Source organism: Ipomoea nil, unplaced genomic scaffold (genome assembly GCF_001879475.1).
Source record: "Ipomoea nil cultivar Tokyo-kokei standard unplaced genomic scaffold, Asagao_1.1 scaffold2647, whole genome shotgun sequence".
NCBI lineage: Eukaryota > Viridiplantae > Streptophyta > Magnoliopsida > Solanales > Convolvulaceae > Ipomoea > Ipomoea nil.
In genome coordinates this window covers 2,402,527-2,426,931 of record NW_017619075.1, presented here as the reverse complement: position 1 = coordinate 2,426,931, position 24,405 = coordinate 2,402,527, and the positions used below count along the sequence as shown (strand labels likewise).

Sequence of the window (24,405 nt, the reverse complement as noted above, 5' to 3'; positions counted from 1 at the left end):
AAATAAAAATAAAAAGAATTTATTCGACTAAATAACTACATTATTATTCAATTCACCTCAGACCGGATGCCTATCATCATCATCATCATCATCTATCTTCTTCCCTTATAAGTCAAATCATCAGCTAAACCTGGAATGTCTTTCAATTTATCCTCCGTATCCTTGCGAACGCACTCAGTGTCGCACTGCATCTCGCAGTCGGTGTATTTCCTGCCTCCCGCTTTCATGTCTATGCCTTCTTTCGTGCCTTTTTCCGTGCAGCTCTCCTTCTTCGTGCACGCCGCGAAACAATCCTTGTACAGCTGGGTTTCTTCGCCGGCTTCCGCCGGACTGCCAGCTTCCGCCTCGCTGCCGGCTTCCGCCGGGCTGCCGGCTTCCGCCGGGCTGCCAGCTTCCGCCGGGCTGCCAGCTGGCGCCTCGCTGCCGGCTTCCGCCTTGGGAACGCCGTCGTTCACGACGGACAGGACCACCATGCATACCACAAACACTGCAACCAATTTTGTCATTTTTTCGATCTGATCTGATCTGTGCTTTAATTAATATGATCGATTTATTTATTTCTTTTTAATTTCTTCTCTGTTTATGAGATAATTAATAAAATCAACCCTCTATTTATAGCAGTATTTAGGAATGCGAGACTCACTCTTCATCTTAAATTAATAAATAAATATTTGAGATAATTACGCACCACTCATTTTTTAATTTATATAATTACAACTCAGATGAAGAAGGAGAACCTCAAAATAATTAATCGGAGTTGTTTTGCTTATATCTCTAAGTTTTCTCTCCATCTATTGTCTTAAACAACTTATGTATAAATTCATTTTTTTTGTCTTTATAAATTTTCAAAAAGGGACGGAATGAGAGGAATTTCTGTTATCGAAATAGCGCGCATAAAAAGTGTTTCATTTGAATAAATTCATCTTCTGTATATTTACAAACTCATGTTATTAACACTCTCAATCAACCCAAATGAAGGGAAAAAATAGGTGTTGCATCTAGATCGAGCAAATTTTAAAAATACCTTAATGGAAACAAAGCTAATTATAGACTTAAAAATGTTAGAGATTTATATACAGTAAATGTATGTTATAAGTGGATTCCAAACATGTTATTAAAATTAAATAATATTTTGAGAGTTGTGAAGTTAAAATATTATTTTAAGTTTAGTATTTATAAAACTTCATCAAATAAAAAAAAAAAAACACTTCACAAAAGTAATGTATCGATTTCAAAATGATTTACTAATCGAGTTTCAACATTAGGCACAAGTTTTCGCGAATATCACGTAAAAAAAAAAAAAGCTAGTCGCGCAAATCACGTAGAAAAAACTAGTGTTTGTGTGTGTGTGTGTGTGTGTATATATATATATATATATATATATATATATATATATATATATATATATATATTATTTCCCAATCAATGGCAGTTATATTATAACTGTGGATTAATTTAGTTGTTTTAAATTTAAATTATGTTCATTATCCATTAAAAGTTGGAGTTAATAACGTCCATGAAATTTTCAGGTAATTTCCTCTTAGCTTAGAGATTGAATCGTTTTTTTTTTTTTTTTTTGAATCTAAATATACGTAATATATATGTATTAATTGGAATTCTCAAATACGTGATGTATATAAAAAGGGTCAGGCAAGAAGATATGAGAGAGGTTTGAGATGAAAGGCTCTAAGACAGAAGTTTGAAAGACGAAAGGTTAATGTCTAATAGATGAAAAGTTTATTTTTATCACTGTCATATTTTCTTGTGTTATTTGCAGTAACATATGAGAATATATCTTTAGATAAAAATCTCAGTAACACAACTTAAAATAGAAATTCTTGACAAAAAAATCTGAGATTTCTGTATATCTTCTTGTATCTCATAAGTCTTAATCAGGTATTCATGTTGCTTGTAAAGGAAGACTAAACACATATAGAAAAATGAATACACGCCTGAAGATGTCAAATGGATGAGACCTGTAATGAATTGTATAAACACTAATAGATTATAGGAGTACATGATGATCTAGGTATATATAAAAGAGGAGATAGAGGGAGACTCAAATACATAGATAGAGTCCTAATACTCCCCCTCAAGTATAGGGTACAGACGTGACCTGTAACTTGTCTCTAAGAAAAGAAAACCTAGGACCTGCTAGAGCTTTTGTAAATATATCTGCAAGTTGATCTTTGGTGGAGATAAAGTTGACTTGAATCTCTCATTTGGCAACTCTGTCTCTCACAAAATGATAGTCAATCTCAACATGCTTAGTGCGAGCATGAAAAATAGGATTAGCACACAGATAGGTAGCACCAAGATTATCAATCCATAGTTTTGGAACAGATATTCCAGGGACGTCTATTTCACGCAACAGGGAGAGATCCTAGATTACTTCAGCACAAACATCAGTTGAACCCTTGTATTCAGCCTCCGTGGAGGATCTTGCCACAGTTCTTTGCTGTTTGCACACCTAAGATACAAGATTTGACCCAAGAAAGACAGCATACCCACTGGTTGACTTACAATCCTTAGGGAAGCCAACCCAGTCTGAGTCATAGAAGGCATGTAATTCTCTGGATGCAGATTTTTGGATACGCAAACCATAAGATAGAGTCCCTTTGACATACCTCAATACACGCTTTACTTGTTCCCAATGTGTTACCGCAGGAGCATGCATGTGTTGACAAAGTTGATTGGCTGCAAAAGATAAATCTAGTCTGGTGATGGTGAGATAATGAAGAGCTCCAGCAAGACTTCGGTATTGTGTAGGATCATCGTATAAATCTGTAGAGGGTGAGCAAGAGATTTTGAAATAGGAATTAGAGTAGATAGAGGTTTACAATCAGACAAACCAGGACGTTTCCAAATATCCAGCATATACCGTTGTTGAGATAAAAGAATTCCATCATTGCATTTAATGGTTTCATTACCAAGAAAGAAACCTAGTTCACCAAGATCCCTAATCTTGAAAGTAGCAGATAATTTAGATAATAAATAACTTACAAGAGTCGGATCACTGCCCATTACCAAAATGTCATCAACATAGACAAGAAGATAGACATAAATGGAATTTTGGGAGTAATAGAATAGTGATACATCTGATTTCGATGCCTGGAATCCAACAGATAATAAAATGGCATGAAGACGGTTAAACTAAGCTCTTGGGGCCTGTTTCAACCCATACAATGATCTCTTTAGCAAGCAGACATGATTAGGAAATTGAGCATCAATATATCCAGGTGGTTGTCGCATGCAAAATAGTTTCAGTCAAATTCCCATTAAGAAAAACATTATGAACATCTAGCTGTTTCACAGTCCAACCAGAAGATATAGCCAAAGAGAGAAGTAACCTAACAGTGGTGGATTTTACAACTAGACTGAACGTTTAAAAAAAAAAAAAATCTTGACCGAGAACCTGATTAAACCCCTTTGCGACCAACCTGGCTTTGTATCTCTCAACTGAACCATCTGCTTTCCTTTTGGTTTGAAAAACTCATTTATATCCAATCACATTTTGATCATGTTTAGAGGGAACAAGACACAATGTCTGATTCTGTAACAAGGCATTAAATTCCTCATCCATAGCCTAGCGCCATTCCAAGTGTTTGGCAGACTGTGTGTAACAAGTGGGATCAGTGGAGCAAACCTGAGCTGTCAAGACCGTAGATGGTGTGCGGGACCAGCTTCGTGTTTCCATGTCATGGGTACGGATATTTGGCTGAGTCGACCATCCCCGCGGGCGCCCCCGTGGACGAGTAGTCACCGCGGCAGCCTGCTAGGCTGTCTCGGCTTCACTGGGTTTTGTCGACAGTGTTGCGTCATTCGGCTCAGGCGCTGCTGACAACTGTGGTTCAGTCCGAACCGGTGCGGCTTGCTGTGCTGGTTCGGACTGCATATGAGTATCGGGATTGGTCACCATGTGATGAAGGATTGATGCAACCCACGGTTTATCACGAGAATATGAGATTTTCTGCATAGAGATTTTAGTAGCAAAAGGAAAAAAAGCTTCATCAAATCTGACATGCCTGCACACGAACACCTTATTAGTCTGTAAGTCCATATATCTATACCCCCTAACAGACTCGAGATAACCAAGAAAGACACATGGAGAGGATATATAAGACATTTTGTGACGATTATAGGGACAAAGATGAGGATAACACAAACAACCAAAGACACGAAGAAACGAGTATGAATGAGGGGATTTATGCAACAAAGAGTGAGGACTGGAGTTATTTAAGATAGCAGATGGCATTCTGTTAATTAAATAAACTGCGGTTTCAAATGCAAAATACCAAAATCTAGATGGAACATACGCACGAGCCATGAGAGTGAGACCGGTTTCGATAATGTGTCGGTGCTTTCTCTCTACTCGGCCATTTGTTCATGAGTATAGGCACATGACTGTATATGATAGATCCCTAATTTTGTGAGAGAAGAATGCAACTTTTTCTACTCGGCACCTAAATCAGATTGGATAGATTTGATCTTCCGATTAAAGAGTCTTTCAACAAGAACACGAAATTTGTCAAATATATAATAGAGATCATATTTCTATTTCATGGAAAAATACCAAGTATACCGAGAAAAATCATCAACAAATAGAACAAAGTATCTATAACCATCAAAAGATAAGAGATCGGAGATGGACCCCAAATATCAGTATAGATTAAATCAAAAATATTGGAACTAGAAGTATCAACATGTGGAAATGGAAAACGAGAAGATTTACCCATTTGGCACACATTACATAAGCTAGAATTACAATGAATAGTACTACTAGACCCACTAACCAAACAAAAAGGAAGAATACGACTAAGAACACGATGGTGTGGATGTCCCAAATGATCATGCTAGACAAACGGAGACGCACGAGCTGAAAGAAACACGGAAGGTGACGAAGTAGGAACTGCTAGTTTGTATAACCCACCGAAACTATTGCCCCGAAGAAGAATCTCCTTGGTGTTGATATCGCTCACAACAAAAAAGGATGGATGAAACTCAAAAAATACTTTATTATCAACAGCAAATTTTTGAACCAATAATAAAGAGGTAGATAAAGTGGGAACATGAAGTATATTAGACAAATGAAACAACCTAGAGGGGTATGAATGGATGCATGGCCAATATGACTAATAGACAAACCTGTACCATCATCACTGACACGGAGTGTGTCATTACCATTGTATTCGTCCGAGATAGAGAGTGCTGCTATATCTGGAGTTGCATGATTCGTTGCACCTGTATCTAGGAACCAAGTATGAGAGTCCTGTGACAAATCTGACGGAGCTCCCTGATAAATTATATTGGCATGTGGATCATGTACATACCATTTGTAACACGTGGTCGCAGGGTAACACCCCCGAATTTTACCAACAACATCAATCAAATTAAAGCTTATGAAAGAGGTAAAGTCTAATCATTAAGAATAAGCAAAGCAAAAGCTAAATACACAAATCCGGGAGATGTTATTTCACACCTACACAACATTAGGTGCACAGGCAAACACTAACTACTAAGCATTCTAACAGTTCAACTACTTAGGCTCACAGGCCTCAACAACTATTAAAGGAAGAGATCTAATCTATCTACAGGCCACTAGCGCGCTCTCCAAAGCTACTCAACCTGTAAAGATAAGGGATAACACCCGGTCAGCGAATAATTCTAGTAACCCACCAACACGCGTTAAGTATCATAATATACATAGATATAATCAAAACCATTTGAAACTGGGAATACAGTATATATCATTTTAAAGCCGAGAGAGAGGAAACATCAATAAACTCATTAATCACTCACAACAAAGAACAAAGACCAACATACTCAATAAGACAATAGAACCACAAGCAAGCAAACCCATTTCTTAGTCACTGGGCTGAGCGCACCCTTGATACTTCAATAGGGAGAGCTGTTTGATAGTGACTTCAATACAAGAAATATGGACAATTTGGCTCACATCAACTCCCCCACACTTAAGCCTTTGCTTGTCCTCAAGCAAAACCAAGGAATAAATCATAAATCAAAACATACAAATTACTAATGCTCTCTCTTGCACAACCTTTCAAATCACCAACCAACTTGCCACAAAACAAAAAGCTTTAAGAATCAAATTAGTTTGGCACATAAGACCCATTCTCAAGCCAATAACCAAGCACCAAGAATTTAAAGTACGTGAGTATCAAGTGTGCACAAATACTCAGTTGAGATTATGTAAAACACGGCTCATGAAATCCTATAGGCTTTCCCTTCATACCCCCTAGATCAAATCTAAGAATGCATGTTAAGATCAACTATGACTTTATTTAGCTTGTAATGGGGCTACGGGTGATGGCTAACAAAAAAGTGGTATGGAAAAATTACCAAAAAGAGAGAATGTAACAATTATCAATACTTTCAAAATTGGAAGAGATGAGATAAATCACAATTTCAAGGAGCAAATTTTAAAAACTCATCAACTCTTTGGAAAGTGGGGGTCTAAACTCAAAATTTTCAATATTTCTTTTTTTTTTTCATTCTTTTCTTTTCTTTTCTCTTATTTTCTTAGGATTTCTTTTCTTTGGACTTCTTTTGAATTCAACAAGATAATTTTAGTCCAATCTTTCAACTCCCCCACACTTGAACATTTGTAATATCAGCTGCTTTTTGGCACAACTCCATAAAACTCTTCTTACAAAAATAATAAAGATAAAAGTTTCATTCTCTCAAAGGGTGGAAGGGAAATATTTGGCCAAGGGCTAAGGGTTATAATAATGGAGGTAAATCAAAGAAAAATAATCACTATGAGGGATAAGTGCTTAGCACTTATTTAAACAAACAAAAAGGCACAATGGGGACACAAAGGATAAAACATATGTATGGACAGGTTTAAAGGGTATGGCTAAACAAAAATGGCCTGAATTACATCAAAACATGCAAAACTTAGACATCACTTAGGGAGTAATGATGCAAGTTCTAGCAAAACACCCATGACCAGAATCTCACATAAGCCTTCACTAGCAATGCATAATACACAAGATCAAGAATTAATCCAATTTATTAAGTGGATAACAAAGCTATTGGCAAGGCAATAGATCAAGTATGTGTTACACCTCAAATCATCAATCACAAATTGAGATGCAGCAAGCACCACTAAAACAAACCACTAACCAACAAGAGAGAGTAATTGCAATTGCATGCTAAGACAAGCAACTTATTCACCAAATATAGCATATGAGTCATCCAAGCAAAAGTAAAAATTTTAAAATTTTAAAATTATCCCCAAATTAATGAATCCTCCCCCACACTTAAAAATTTGCATCGTCCCTGATGCAAAAGAAAAGAAAGGAGAACAAGAAAAGAGAGAAAAAAAACACGAACTAAAAAGCAATAAAATTAAAATAATACGAACCTAGAAAGCAATAAAACTAAGCTAGAAAGCAATAAATAAGAAATCAATAAAAGATAACACGGGGTGCCTCCCATGAAGCTCTAAGTTTAACGTCGCTAGCTCGACCTAACCTGGTTATGGAGTGCTCATCCCGGTTGATCCGCGAGTTTGATCTCATCACCCTATAAACTCTTCAAATGCATATACTAATCATGTGTCACCTTGAAAGTATGGTCAAGGTGCAAAATTGACTTCCAATCGATGACCTTTGACTCATCAAGAACATTAAATTCCACCTTTTCCTCCCCAAAGTCAAAGATCATAAAATCTTTCCTTGCATCAATTATTGCTCCAGTAGTGGCCAAGAAAGGTCTCCCCAAAATGAGTGGAATGTCTGGATTCATTGGGGCATCTATCACAATAAATTCACAAGGCACAAAATACTTATCCACATGAACTGGGACATCTTCAAGAATTCCAATAGGCTTTGTGATGGATTGATCCACCATTTGTAAAGTGAATTGGATTGGTTTTGGTTCTCCCAACCGTAACTTTTGACAAATATTAAGAGGCATAACACGCACACTGGCTCCTAAATCACAAAGGGATCCCTTTAAAGGCCGGCCTCCAATAACACAAGGAATTGTGAACTTCCTCGGATCTCTATGCTTAGGTATACTCCTCCTAATACCCGGGGTCAACACCCGATACTCTTGTGCCACAGCAACCATCTCTCGTTCCTCATATTTCTTTTTCTTAGCTAGAATCTCTCTAAAAAAATTTCCATAAGAGGGAACTTGTGAAAGCAAATCAAGTAAGGGAACTGAGACTTTCAAACTCTCAACAATCTCCAAAATCTTTTTCCACCTACTTTCTTTTGCTATTTCAAATTTTTGAGGAAAAGGCAATGGTGGTACATACCTTCTCACGGGCTTCTCTATTTCCTTTTAAACTTGTGGATTAATTTGCACAACAGTTGGCTCATCTTCTACACCATCAAGTATCTCTTCAATCTTCTCCTCAGCTGTCTTTTTAGGAATTGATGCTTTGATTGGAAGAGGTGGCTCTTCAAGTACCTTGTCACTCCTTGTAACAATTGCATTTACATGCTCCTTTGGATTTTCGGTGCTAGCGGGCAACATTCCTGTGACTTTCATGCTAGATGTAGAGGCTTGATTTGCAAGTTGATTTTCAAGCGTCTTGTTATGGGCACTCAATTGATCCACCTTTTTCGTTAATTGCCTATACCTCTCGTCACTTTGCAAATGTAACTTAAGTAGATTCTCCATCATAGCTTCCAAATTTGATTGTGGTGGGGCCTCCGAAGCGGGTAATTGAGATTGAACTTGAGTACTTTGGAAACCTGGAGGACCTCTATTAACAAAGTGTTGGGGATTGGCAGCCCCGGCCCCATTGGGTTACTTCATGAAAGATCGGGGTGGTTCCTTAAATTATTAGGATTGTAGGTCCCTTGAGGTTGGAAAGACTGTTGATGGGGCCTATTATATCCCACCATATTAATTTTCTCCATAGGGGTTTGGGAATTTAAATCGTTGAGACATTCCCCCGAATTGTGTCCACCACCACAAAGATCGCACATCAAACCTTGATCAAGAGTAGGAGGGGTAGAAACATGACTCACATTGTGTTTTTGGATGGTAATTTGGGCAAGCTTTTGAATCATGGAAACCACATTATCCATCTTTGTTGACAAAGCGGTTAATTGCTCCGCCTCATGAATTCCCCCTACAAGCTTTTGTGGAGACCTCTTTGTGTACCAAGTAGATCCATTTATGGCAATTTTCTCCAGTTGTTCCTCGGCTTGTGTTGGCTCTAAAATTGTGAACGAACCACCCAAAGAAGCATCCACCAAAATCCTAGAATTATTAAGCAGTCCTTCATAAAAAAAGACATCATCAAATCCCAACATTGAAATCCATGGTGTGGACATTGCCTCTTCAACTCCTTAAACCTCTCCCAAAACTCAGTTAGGGACTCAGTTGCCAGTTGCTTAAAGTTTTGAATTGCCCTTCTCATCCTTTGAGTCTTGGAGATAAGATAGAACTTCTTCAAAAATTCTCCATGCAATTTTCCCAAGTATCAAAATGGTTATCTGAATGTGAGGATAACCAATCATCAGCCCTGTCCTTCAGTGTGAAGGGGAAAAACCTAAGTCTAATTGCATCTTGAGTGACTCCATTCATCTTGAAAGTACCTCAAAGTCGTAGGAACTTGGTGATGTGAGCATTGGGATCTTCCGTGGGTGTCCCTCCAAATCGATCCGATGCAGCCATATTGAGTATGGCCGGATTGATTGCAAAGTTGTTTGCCTCCACATTTGGAATATTGATGCTACCATGCTCCTCAACATCCGGAGCAAGATAGTCAGACATTGATCTTTCAGCTTGGTTTTCTTGTTCTTGTGCCATCCCTCTCTGTTTTCTAAATAAAAATCACGCTCAACAAGAACAACTCATTAACCGTTAGCCAAATAAAATAAAATAATAAAATAAAAATGGACTAGACTCCTAGAATAAAGATTTCACTAATGTCAATACTAGAACGCCACTTCCCCGGCAACGGCGCCAGCCAATTTGATGTGTAGTATATTTGCAAACAAATAATACCCGGAGTATCGGGTAATCGATCCACAGGGAAGTAGTTGTATCAATCACTAGTTACTAATTTATTCTTCAAAGCTAATCCTAACAATTGACTTGAACGATTGGTTGCATAAATTAAATAAAATAAAGCTATGATTCAGAGGTTTCGAAAACAATGGGGAAAGACTGAAATTCCTAAGATTTAAGTATTTATTCCCCTAGTGCCTAACCTAATGTAATATTAAATCCAAGTTCATACGAGTGTGAGGATGCAAAGCGGTTAGAGCTATTCCCGTAGTCACTAACACTGGTGAATATCCACTTCTGTGCGATAACCACCCAATAAAACAAGAACATGCATCATAATAAATCCCTAACTACTACCATCTCCCGAACTGGCAATAATCAAGAATTAAATCTCCCTAATAAATTACCATTTCCCAAGGTGCAACAATTAGGTGCAATTGTGTATGCCATAATTTATGTCAAACTCCCGTTCAGACATGAATATGGCTATGAAGCAAGTAATTACGGTCGTTTAACTACTAACAACAACAATACAATCACTATTGCAACACAAGTATTAAACCTGAATAATAATATATTAAAGAAACTGTGAGCTCAGACACATAGGTTCATAAACACTTTTACCCAAGAATCTCTAAATAATTTAGTAGAGCATGGCTAAATTATACATAGTAAATATAAATAAAGAATTACAGATCATCAAAAGAGTACAAGAATGAACCAGACAATTCTACCGAATCTCCCTAGTCTTCTTCTTACTTCCCAAAATAACTTGTGGCTCTTGATTTCTCCCTATCTTGTCTCTAAAAATCTCTGAATGACCTCTAGGGTTGAATCAAAGTGGGATTTTATAATGAGAGTCAAACTGGGGTGAAATTGAAATTTTCTTATTTTGATGATGGAATACGCCTTACGAAATAAATTGGAAATTACTATTCGCCTCTTAATTTGGAAATGTGCAGCCCACTTTCAAATTGAATTGGAAAATAATTCCTTTTGCTTTTCATGCAAATCAGCGCCGCCCCTTTCTATTTGATTTGCCAATCAAAACCTTTCGCTTTAAATTGGAATTTGTTGCATGTGATTCAGCGCTGCTCCTCTTTTCTTTCGAATTTGAGACCGCCCCTTTAATTATTGCAATTCAGTGCAGTGCAGCGTCATTCACCACCTGGTCTCAGTCGCATTATCTACTGGAAATTTTAGACGCATCGATTCTTTGGCTCAACGCATCAAACTTGCTGTATATGTGTCTTTTGGTCCACTTTTGACCTCAAATTTGTTCTAAGATTTCCATTGCTCATAACTTTAACCTACAATGGTTCAAAAACACTAACAAACGCCGTAAAACATTCAAAATAAGTGTCAACCATAACTAAATAATAAAACAAGGGAATAAGAAATTAAATTACTAAAATTATGAACTCAAACCTATCAATACACGAAATATGCACAATTTGGCTCACATCACATGGACACTTAAGACATTGCTCTAGACATAAGTAACATCAAGGAGACACACAAAAGCTCAACAATCTAATCAAATGGAGGCCAAAGAATCACACACAAGTGGGCGAATCGGTGGGCGGACAACCACCCACCCTTTCTTAAACATGTACCCCGCGGGTGGAGCCACGGGTGGGACATCCCCCCCCCCCCCCCCCCCCCGTGGTTCCTCCCGCAGGGAACACCCCTGCACAAAATTCAGCACTTCGCGGATTTCCACTTTCAAGGTCAAGTTCAAGTCCAAGTGACCCCAAATCTTCCATACAATAAAGATATGACTTGAACCCATGAATAGCTCATACAATAGCATACAAGAACCCTAAATACAAGCTCTAAGCATTCATTATCACAAGATCATGCATAACACATCAAGAACATCACATAGAAGTCAACGATCATTATTATCAAGTGAAAATTGATTTTGTGTAGCATGGGTTACCTCTTTTAGACCAAGAACACCTTCTTCAACCTCAAAGCAAGACCAAAGCTCCTCTAGATCAACCTAGCACTTCACCCACCACTAGATCTTCTACAAACTCCCAAAACCCACAAGGTAGAAGAAAGATTTAGGGAAAAGATGGAGGAATCTTGTAAGGAAAAGGTAAGGAAGGTTAGATCTTACCATTGCTAGCCTTGTAGTGTTGGAAGGAATCTTGGCTTGGGATTTCTTGAAGAACTTGTGAAGATGAACTCTAGGATTTCCTAGAGAGAAGGGGGAGTAGGGGGCAAGAAAGAGATGTAGAGAGAAGAGAAATCTTGAAAAATGATTTGGCTTCCTTGGTTAGGGTAGGGTTTTAATGCTAGCATTGTGTGAAAATACCAAAAGGGCCTCTTCCTCCCAAAACGAGTTAGGAGAAAGACAAAGTCTAGGGTACAAGGGCTAAAGCCTAAGGTACAACTCATTGACCAAATTAAAAGGATAAGGAATTTGGTCAACTAGGTCCTTCAACTAATTTCAAAGGGAAATTAGGATAAGAATTGTAAAGCCACAAGAAATTAATTAAGGAATTAATTCGGGTTATAGGGAATGAATTTCCAGGGTGTTACACGCAGTGTGCTCTAGGATCCCACAAAGCTGACACTTAGGTTGACGATTGTCGTTTCTACCTCCACGGCCATGACCACCATTGCCGCGATGGCCGCCACCATCGCCACGGGATTGCCCAGACTGACTGTCGGACTGCCCGGAGCAACGCCCGCCGCTCCGCGACGAGCTGCCCTTACCATGATGTTGTTGCCTAGATTTCTGGACGGAAAAAGCCCCCGGTGATGCATTCGGTCCCCCACCGCCGGCAACGAATTCCTCGGCGCCTACAAGGTCTGTGGCTCATGTAGGGTAACAGGTGTGCTGCGAACGTTTAGAGAAGACATGAAACCTCGAAATTCGGGTCGTAACCCCCTGAAAATGTATATATTTTGTTCTTCAAGAGGGACATGCTGGCCATCGAGAGTAAGATCTTCTATGAGAACCTGAGCTCGGCCAATATAATCCGCAACAGAGGCATCACTCTGCTGAAGAGTTTGGAGTTTCCCGAGAAGGTTCAATGAGCGAGACCGCGATGATGAAGTCAGGGCAGAGGTAACGGCTGTCCAAACCGCACAGCTCATGTGATGCCCGATCGCCAAGGGCATAACTTCATTAGATAAAGAGGACATGAGCTTGGAGATGAGTGCTTGATCTTGACGAACCCATGCGGAGCGGTCAGGGTTCGGCCGCGGCAACGCCCCTTCCTCGCCGGTCAAAATCATGGCCGGTGGACAAGGGTTTGATCTATCAATGAAACCCATTTGATCATGTCCGTTGAGAAAATGAATAAAATGTGCTCGCCAAAATAGGAAGTTCCGATAGGTCTGCTTGACGCTAATAAAGTGGTGAGCGGTGGACAAGGTGGTCATGGTGGCAGTGACCGATGAGATATCAGCATTGGAAACGGTCCGTTAGGAGGAATTCACAGAACCGTCGGCCATGGGAAATAAACCATAGCTAGTTGATACCAAATTAGAACTGTAATGAATTGTATTAACAGTAATAGATTAGATTATAATAGATTATAAGACTACAGGATCTAGGTATATATACAAGAGGAGATAGGGGGAGACTAGGATTGAGAATCATAAGTAGACTCAAATATATAGATAGAGTCCTAATAAAATGGTCCCGTTTTTGTTCTTTTATTTTTATGTAATTTTTTGTTTGTATCTCAAAAATATTACGGAATATAAGCATTTTTCCAACAAAAAAAAAAAGCATGAAAAATTTATAATAAAGAACAATGAATTAAATTAGATAACAATAAATTAAAAATCAATTTTTTAGCATATTGATAATAGAAGATAGAGAAAATGACCCTTTTTCCCCTGGATTATAAGCTTATAGAACTTTTCCCCCTGAGTTATTTATGTATCCATATTTATCCCCTCAATTATTTTAAGGGTCCGTTTGGAAAAGAGGAAAAATGACTTTTGGAAAATGTTTTTCGGAAACTGACTCATTTTCCTTTCGAGTGTTTGGTTGCATTTTGGAAAATATAGGAATGGATGGAAACTGAGGAATCGAAGGCAACGACAGCAATTAAGGCAACCATGTTTTGAGTGTTGGCGGAAAATGACTTACGCCAAAATTTGGCATAAGTCATTTTCCGCAAAAATGCCTACATTTCCCTAGTCAATTAAAAATATTTTCTGTTGACTGGATTTTCCTACTGCATCCAAACACTGAAAACTAAGAAAACATTTTCCAGAAGTCATTTTCTAGGTTTCCAAACGGACCCTAAAAGTGGTTGTTTTTCCCCTTTTGGGGTCCGTTTGGAAAACAGGAAAATGACTTCTGGAAAATGACTTCTAGAAAATGAGTCATTTTCCTTTTCGGTGTTTGGCTGCAAAATGGAAAACTATCTTTTGATGTTTGGCTCATTTTCTGAAAATGATGTAGAATTGTATAATTAAACATTTTTACTTTCAAAAAAAAAAAGTATAATTAAACATTTTAAATAATTAATTATTTTGTTTAAAATATATAACATTTACAATAATATTATAAATAATAAAATTTATTAATAAAATCAAATAATATTATTTAATAAATAAAAAATAAAAATAAAAAATAAAACAACAAAACAAAAAAAAAAACGGCGGAAACCAGAGAGTACAACTCTCTGGTTTCCGCCGTTCTCTCTGGCTTCCGGCCTGAAAGGCGGAAACCAGAGAGCTCTCTGGTTTCCGCGGCCGGAAGCCAGATAGAAACTCTCTGGTTTCCGGCGGAAACCAAAGAGAAGCTCTCTGGTTTCCGGCGGAAACCAGAGAAAAACTCGCTGGTTTCCACCGGAAACCAGAGAACTTTTCTCTGGTTTCTGGCCAAAAACCAGTGAAGGTATGGTGTTGTTGAATGTTGTTGAAGGAGGAAGTCTGGTGTTTATGTGTGTGTTTAGAAGATGGAAAATGACTTCCCCCCAAAAAAAGGGGAAGTCATTTTACGGAAATCAACCCTCATTTTCCATTGACTATTAACCATTTTCCTTTGACCACTTCATTTTCCGCTTACCCAAACACCAGAAACTCGGAAAATGATTTCCAGAAATCATTTTCCGGCTTTCCAAACAGACCCTTGATGTTAAATGGACATTTTTTACCCTTAAAATAATTATTTCATTTATTTTTTTCTACAATAAATTTGTTTAGTTCCAATTTGCATTTATTCTGATTCCAGTTTCGGTTTGAACCGCCGGTTCAAAATTGATTTATTTATTTATTTTTATAAATTCTATTTTCTATTTTAAAATATTTTAAATTCAACAATTTTTTCAGTTATGATGAATTGTAACAAGAATCGTCTCTACTATTTCAATTCAGTTGCTATAATGTTCGGTTAAGTTCAAATCGAACCGTGAGGACAAGTAAAAGTTTAAGTGTGGCAGTTGATAAGTGCCAAAATGTTAATGCTTTCGCATTGCATTTAAGCTTATTTTCCTTGTTATTTGTTATAATTTTGCCCAAAGTGTCCTCATTTGATTCATTTGTGTGCTTATGAGTAATTCTTGATGATTTAGATGAATTGAATGATTTTTGGAGCATTTCGGATACATGTAGAGTCAATGAGAGCCAATGAGAAACTATGAAGATAGGGGAAACACCATTAAGAGAGCCAAATTATGGTGTGTTTATTGGTCTTGGTCATTTGGACAAACAAAGGCAAAAATGGAGCAAAAGAGCAAGAAGTTGAAATTCCAGCACAAATCATCCACTGCTCGGTTTTTTGATCATATCTCTGCGTAGGATTGTCCAAATCAAGTAATTTTTATGTTATTGGAAAACTAACTTGAAGAGCTACAACTTTAATGCAGACCACAAACACTAATTTGAAGTTTTTGAGGATGAAAAATTACCTAGAAGATAGACTTAGTGCACAGGCAGTGCGCACTGCCTTGTGGCCATGCCCGTGGCCACTGGGCAGTGTAAACTGCATTTCTGGCCACGGCTGAAGCCACACATGTGGCCACACTCATGGCCAGCCCTCTGCAACACATACCAGCCCGTTTTTGCGAATTTAAAAGGGGCTTTTTTACCCCAAAAACACATCTTTCATTTCCCTTTCATTCCTTAGTTAGGTTTAGCTCTAGTATAGCTTAGATTAGTGTAGATTTCTTGTTCCTTTCCATTTCCAAGCTCAATAACACATTGAAATCTTGGATTTCAAAGCTTCAATAAAGAAGTTTTCTTATTATCTCTTATCTTTACTTTTCATCTATGCTTTCAATTACTCCTTTAATATTGTGTATCTAATGTTAGATTATGAGTAGCTAAGTGTTTTAGGACTTGGATTTGGTTTGATTTCTTGCTATTGGTGCCTATTTGAGTTGTATTGCAAAAACAAAAACAAAAAACAAAAAACAAAAAAAAAAGGATTATTTGGGTGTTCTAGGGTTAGTTGTGTGAAGTGGGATTGTAGTAAAATTGTGTATAATTGTTGGATCTCAATTATATGCTTGATTTTGAGTGTATTTGTTGCTACAAGAGTACAACTTGTACACTTGCCACACATTCACACACTTGATGCCCAATACTAGAGTATTTCGGGTATTAAGGAGAATTTATGCCTTGTGTTCTTGTTTGAGCAACCTTGGATTGAATTGCAACGAGAATGGAGTTTAAGGTTAGGTCGCAAGTCCAAATAGTTACGAGAGTGGTATTTGGACACTTTTGTGCATCTCACTTACCCTATGCCTTGTTTAATTCCCTAATGCTTAGTGTAATATATCTTAGCTTGAATCAACCAAATCCTAGTCCTTTGTTTTACTTGTCTTATTTGTTATTAGCTTAATCTTGTCAAACCAACTCTTTATTGATAGGTATAGCTTATAAAAGGATAGTTCTAGCTTGTGCTTAACTCCACTTTGCATCAATTCCTAACATTACAAGAGTCATCTCCAGTGGAACAATATCTTAACATTGTACTGTAATTTGATACTTGATGGATGCGTGAAAATTGTCCTCATCAATATGCAATCACAAGAAATCAGGCACTATCACTAGGAAATCAACAAGAAGCTATGCAATTCATAACAAGTTTTAATGTTATGGTAAATAAACAAAGTAACACAAAAACATATTATCAAGATATAAACACGAAAGAGTTAATACCATCCGAGATCCTCAAAGTATAGTGGTTTTGTCACGTTTAGTCCTAAACTTTCAAATTGACCACATGTGGTCCTTCGACTTTCAAATTGTTACCATCTATGATCCAAGTTAATCATCAATAGTCCTTCAACTATTAAACTTTAACCAACCATGGTCCTTTCAAGAGGACCACGGGTGGTTAAATTTCTAAAGTTGAAGGACCATGAGTGGTTAACTTAGGCCATGAATGGTTAAATTTGAAACTCGAAGGACCACAGATGGTCAATTTGAAAGTTTAGGACTAAACGTGGCAAAATCACTATACTCGGAGGATTCCATGTGACATTAACAAAGAAATAGGACTCAAGCTAGGAAGCATTATATTCTAGATGCATAACACAACCTAAGGATTAAGGAAAATCACACAACCAAGGGATAGAGGGGATGCACGTAGGAATCCTAGTCCAAAATTCACTATCGTGATCAATAAACATGGATTAGAACAAGAAATTGTCCCACTTAGTCACTCGCATGATGCATCAACTCCAAGTTCTTCAAGCATACAAAACATCTAAGCCCCCAATTTCCCCTATTTTCATATGAAGAAATTTGGTTTATGCAAGGAGTGGTTTGGAATCTTGACTCAACTCTTATTGAGGCCAAGAATCCTCCAAAACATGCTAATGAATGTTGTACACCAAACATTAACAATATACAATAGAAAACAAAAAACATGTTTACTAACACAGTTTTCATTTTCAAAACTGAAAATAATTTCTGAAAATTTCCGGAAAACTGAAACACACTTAAAAACTGTTTTCAAAATAGAAAACAGAATCATCTCTCATCTATTTAGTTATATGTCACTATAACCACATTACTATGATTAGATTCATTATCATCTTATTTTACTTATCACTATCTTCTATCTTTTCTACTTACCTTACTTATTTAAACATAATTTATTTGCTTATACTTTAAAGTTAGACATTATTTACATTATCAAAATTAAGAATTAAACTCTATATAATGTTTTAGATTTTGATTGAACTCAATAAACTAAATTTTAGGTGAAAACTAAAAAAATTAGAAAACAGAGAACAGTTTTATGTTAGTAAACAAGTTTTCTAAACAGAAAACAGAAAATTGAAAACAGAGAATGAAAAACTGAAAAATTAGAAAATGAAAACAGAAAACAGTTTTCTGTTAGTAAACGGACCCTAAACATTGCAAGATAAAGAGAAAAAAAAAAAGGGAAAATAAGCTTCTCTATTGAATTGATGGTAGAATCTTGAAATCCAAGTGTAGATCCTTCAATACAAGCTTGAAATATGTTAATGAACTTAAATCTAAGCCTAATCTAACTTAAAAATATGAAAGGAAGTGGAAAAAAATGACTATGGTTCGAACATGGTCGAAAACCTCGAACATGGTCGAAAACCATGTAGTAATGACAAAAATCGTGTCTAAATAGTGAACAGAGCACAAAGGGACACTCTTAGGGACGACCGTCCCTGAGGCAGTACGAGATGTTCTAGTGAGCACTGGGCAAAACAGACTAGCGTACGCGAGGTAGTACGAGTTCCTCAGCTAAACATTGCTTATGGACAGCCAGGCGGATACAGACAGGTAGAGAAGATACGGCGGAATCCATAGAAGATTTGAGGAGCGGATCTCGCGGAAGGCGGTGGGAAATGCAAAGGCTATAAGGAAATAAGATCAATTGTATTTAGGAAAGAGAATTAGTGGTATAAAGGAAGATCGACTGCATTTATGACAAGATAGAGTTGCCTAGTTTGGGTCCCTTAGTTTTTGTATAAATAGGCCTTGTATACTTTGAAAAATGTTAAGCTTTACACATGCACACAAGAGCAAACAAAAGGTTATTTTTCCGACAACCATTGTCTTAAGTATTCTGGTTGTGTTGGCCCGCCTCTTGACTACTCCGGTGATCAATAAAACCAACAATAGGTCTTCATCTGCGATAGCAACAACAGTTTAACACTTTAGCTATAGGCTTTCGTCATCTGGTGTCGACTAGTAGGTATGACACTTAATGATTTTAAATGAGTTAATACCCAAATGATCCTACGCTGGTTTTTCTTAAATTCGTTCTAAATGACTTTTATGGCCTAATTTAATCTCAAACTTGTGTTATTGCTCAATGTAGTCCTCCCTTTGAATTTTCATTCAATGACTGTTAAATCGAAGGACATTTTGATAATTGCAAGACTTCATCCTCTTTCATTTACCACTTGCGAAATTCATGTGTTCAATTTTCCTTCCTGTGAATCCCTAACCCTATAGTTATTGTTGATAACCTGCAAAATGTGGATGCTAATGATGAAACAATCATTAAGGATTGTACTACTAGTCCGGGCCTGGGCCCAGGCTTCTTGTGGGCCGATCCCAAGCTAGACCCGTAATTTGTAATATTTTTTAAATATATAATTTTTTTTTTATAAATTGATATATTTTGTTTGAAATAAGATTTAAACCCTTGACCTCCTAATAACTAATTTAAGTTCTTTCCAATTAAGCTACTTCAAAATCTTGATACAATAATAACACACGCACGCACGCACTCGCACACACAGAGAGTCACACACTTTTCTAAAATTAATATTTTTTTGTTAAAAATAATATTTTAATTATTAATCTCAAAATCTAAAATTAACATGATTTTCTACTAAACTAAAATTTATAAATGATGTTAAATACATTTATACTTGTAGTCTTGTACTATTAAAACTTTATATAAGACTTAATATTATTTGATAACTTATAAATATTATAAAATATAGTATAGTTTATAAAGTTCATTTGATTTTTACTCACTAAATTATGTTAGAGTGATAAATTAAAAATTTATAAAAGACTTTTAAATTGGATTTGCTTTTAATTTATGAAGAATTGTTGTGAGTAGAACTAAGAGAGTGTAGGATTAAGAATTTTTGTGTGATAAAAATAAATTGGGTAAGGGTATTTATAGGGATAAATTGGTTGTGTTTGCCCGAGCCGAACCCGTGCCTGGACCGTGCTCGGGCCTTCCATGGGCCAGTTCCATGCTAGGCCCCGAATTTATTTTAAAAAAGACCTAAATCGACCCTTAACAAGCCCATGTCCACTTTTTTCCGAGCCGGTTCAAGATTGGTTCGACCTTGAACTGCCACGTGGCCACCTCTACCACTTCTATTTTTTTAGTTTATATGTAAGCTCATCTTTAATATTTGTATTAAGTTTAAAATAAAATTTTAATAAATATATCAATAAATATATTAGAGAATAAAATATTTTTATGAAAATTTTTATGAAAATAACTAATGAAAAATTAAAAAAAAAATATTATAATTATTATATTAAAGTGCATGTAAATATAGTAATTATTTTTAGTTGAAATTTGGGAGTGAAGGTTTAGGTTGATTAAATGATGTACAAGTTAATATTTCTACTATCTACTATACTAATAAGAGCCCAAGAGAGTTAGGCTTATAATGGGTAGAAAAAATGGCGGTCACAGATTTTAATCAAATGAATGGCTCAGATTGATTAAAAGATTGATAAGATTTAAATTTTACACTAAAATTTCCTAAAATACCCACACACCGTTACAAATTCCGTTAACTAATAAGAGCCCAAGAGAGTTAGGCTTATAATGGGTAGAAAAAATGGCGGTCACAGATTTTAATCAAATGAATGGCTCAGATTGATTAAAAGATTGATAAGATTTAAATTTTACACTAAAATTTCCTAAAATACCCACACACCGTTACAAATTCCGTTAAAATTTTAAGAATTACCGTTAGTTCACCGTTAACTTACTCATTGATTTCAATAAAAAAAAAAAAAAAAAAAAGGTCTTAGGTTCGAACCTCATCCCAATCAAAGTTGGCATAATTAGTACTCTATTTTACTCTTAGGAAATTATATAAATAATAATTTAGTAGCTACAACAAAAAATTATAGATATGCATTTCTTTAATTTAGAATTATGTATCCACAATGCCTTTATTCAAAAAAAAAAATTATTCATTATCAATAAATTAAATAAGAGAAATAATTGTATTAGTTATATTGTCTTTATTTTTCTACAATATAAAAATTCTTTATATTCAAATTTATTAATTGATTATATTCGCTACATTGTCCTTACAATGTCTTAATTCAGTAAAAAAAAAATATTCATTATCAATAAATTAATTAAGAGAAATATTTTCATTAGTTATATTGTCTTTATTTTTCTCAAAATGTAAAAATTTTTACATTCAAATTCATCAATTGATTATATTCACTACATTGTCTATTATCTTTTTTGTGCACTATTTTTCTAATTAAATATCAAAGTTATAATACAAAATAATGCTATATATTTATTTACCAAGTATTTTATTAATACCATGAAAAAATTAAAAAATATATAATTAATAAAGCCAACCATATTAACTACTTGAGAGATTTTGTGACAAAGAGAATATTCAAATCACACAACAAATTGAAGTGAGAACTACCTTGCAATGTCCTTGTTTGACAATCAGCAGTTACGGATTATATTAGCGGATTTGACCAACGAATTTATTTAATTATTAACATTGGGTAGAAAAAATGACCGTCAAATTATTAAATCAAATGAATGATTCAAATTGTTCAGGTTTTAATTTTTTTTAAGTTTTTCTAATTTATCCTTAATTATATGATTATCCATTTAACTTTTCCGTTAAATACCGTTAATTCACCGTTAGTCTAATTCTAATATTAACGTCTAATATAGAATTATAATTACACCATTAATCTAATTCTAATATTAAAGTCTTAATAGAACTTAACCACAAATCCTAATGTCGAAATCTCCTCAAACAATATTAGTATATATTTAATATTTTATGCCCTAATTTTTATTTGTTCTCCCTTATGTCCCGTATTTGGTTTCAACCATACCTATACAATTATTTTATTGACAATTATAATCAATCTTGACTATAATATCTTGCATTTGTAAACTTAGAATTACCTATTTAACCCGCATGGGCTTAGCTCAATGGTTTAGTGGGGAGTATTTGGGAGAAGAGACCAAGGTTTGAACCTCGGCGGCGGCAGTGCGGGAATTATGTCCAAAGTGGGCAGATTCCTTGTTCGCACCGGCATTTGGTCCTGTCTGTCACCGTGATTTACAACTTCCCACAATGCTCTGTCGAGTCAGAGTGTGGGGGGCCTTTGGGGTTGGGGACTCAACCTTTGGGAGAAGAATTACCTATTTAAATACGCAAATTCAACCTTCAATTATCTATGCATGAACAATTTCAATATAATCTTGCCTTAATATACTTTAAAGTACTTATTAAAAAAAAACATTGGGCATTATCTCAATCGCGCAATGCGCATAAAAAACTAGTGTTAGTATAAATGCGCTAAGTTATTAAAATTAAAAGTTTAATGTCAAAAATTTTAGTTGAGCCGGCTCAAAAACTCGACAAATCAAGATTTTAGAATTTGGGCTATAAAGTTTAAACCAAATCGATAAGCCTAATAGCCCAAAACAAAAAGATTGATCCAATTGACATCCCTAATTGTAACATTATTAGGTTGGCATAAATGCACAAAAGTGTATGTAAATACATCATTATGTGTGGTGCAATTTTCAAAGAGTTAATACCCAAAATCGTCCTCAACTATAGTGGTTTTTCTCAATTTCGTCCTAAACGACTTTGGTGACCTAATATCGTCCCAGACTTTTGTGTTTCGCTCAATTAAGTCCCAGACTTTTGTGTTTTTGCTCAATTTAGTCCCTCATTTGTTATTTTGTCCATATGGTGTTAAATAAATAGACAATTCAGTAATTTTAATATTGACATCTCTTTACTGTGAACTGCGAAATTCTTTTTTTTTTACGAATTACTCCTAAAACTGCGAATATAAACTTTGATTTGCAGGTCCGGGAGTAATTCTGGGTGTAATTCGTACAAGAAAGAGGAATTTCACACTTCACAAGTTGAAAGTAAAGAGAGATCAATATTGACATTACTGAATTGTCCATTTATTTAACACCAAATGGACAGAATAACAAATGAGGGACTAAATTAAGCAAAAACACAAAAGTCGAGGACTAAATTGAGCGAAACACAAAAGTCTGGGACGATATTAGGTCACCAAAGTCGTTTAGGACGAAATTGTAAAAAACCACTATAGTCGAGGACGATTTTGGGTATTAACTCAATTTTCAAACATATAGTGCACTTTCATTCTGGTGCATTTTCAAACATTGTATGGTGCATTTAAACCACACCAACCTCACGGGAAGCCCTGTTCTCATTTGAATCAAAATATCTCTCTCTCTCGCTATATATATATATATATATATATATATATATATATATATATATATAGTGTTTAATATATTATAAATTTGACAAGTAAAAATAAAACTAATAATATTCACAACCACTAGACTACACATCCTTCAATTCCTTTGTTACACAGAAGGGCCTCTGGCAAAAACGGATCCCTTGGTTGGATTTATGAAGCGTTACACATAAAAATATATTTTAATTTGAAGATGATGCAATAAGTCTACGAGGAATATATAGCCCTATGCCTGATTATTTCTTATCAAAAAAAAATGTAATACTTACATTTTAAACATGGTTCCTTTATAAAAGGATAATTGAATGTCTCACTCCATAAAAGGACCTTCAAAATTCGAGTGATTTGATCCTCAAATTTAATCTTAGTACAAAGTATATTCTTCAATGGTGATCGAATGCCAAGAATTTTAATATGTAGGTTTTTTTCTTTTTAATTAAATGAGTAACTCATTAGGGAGTATTAATGAATGAATAACATTCAATTACATGCACCTTGTACAATCAGTACAATATATATAGGTAATTCATAATTTAAAAAAATAAAAATAAAAAGAATTTATTCGACTAAATAACTACATTATTATTCAATTCACCTCAGATCAGATGCCTATCATCATCTAACCTTCAACGCTTTTCAGTTTGGCCTCTGTGTCCTTGCACTCAGTGTCACACTTCGTCTTGCAGTCTTTCGTGCAGCTCTTCATGCACGTCTCGTAACAATCCTTGTACAGATTGGTTTCGCCGCCGGCTTCCGCCGGGCTGCCAGCTGGCGCCTCGCTGCCGGCTTCCGCCTTGGAAACGCCGTCGTTCACGGCGGACAGGACCACCATGCATACCACAAACACTGCAACCAATTTCGTCTCAGCGACGGCCATTATATTTTTTCGATCTGTGCTTTAATTTGATCGATTAATTTTTTTCTTTTTAATTT

At 35.8% G+C, this 24,405-nt stretch overlaps 1 protein-coding gene across 1 annotated transcript; it reads right to left on the bottom strand.

The window, feature by feature from the left end:
* Window positions 1-24,405, bottom strand: LOC109154463 (neurofilament heavy polypeptide-like). The gene is made up of 3 exons (XM_019302240.1): window positions 24,361-24,405; window positions 8,205-8,216; window positions 1-527 (listed from the first exon to the last, which is right to left on the bottom strand). Exon 3 carries the CDS (start codon window positions 504-506, stop codon window positions 93-95), a length of 414 nt encoding a protein of 137 aa, XP_019157785.1. The 5' UTR covers window positions 507-527; window positions 8,205-8,216; window positions 24,361-24,405; the 3' UTR covers window positions 1-92.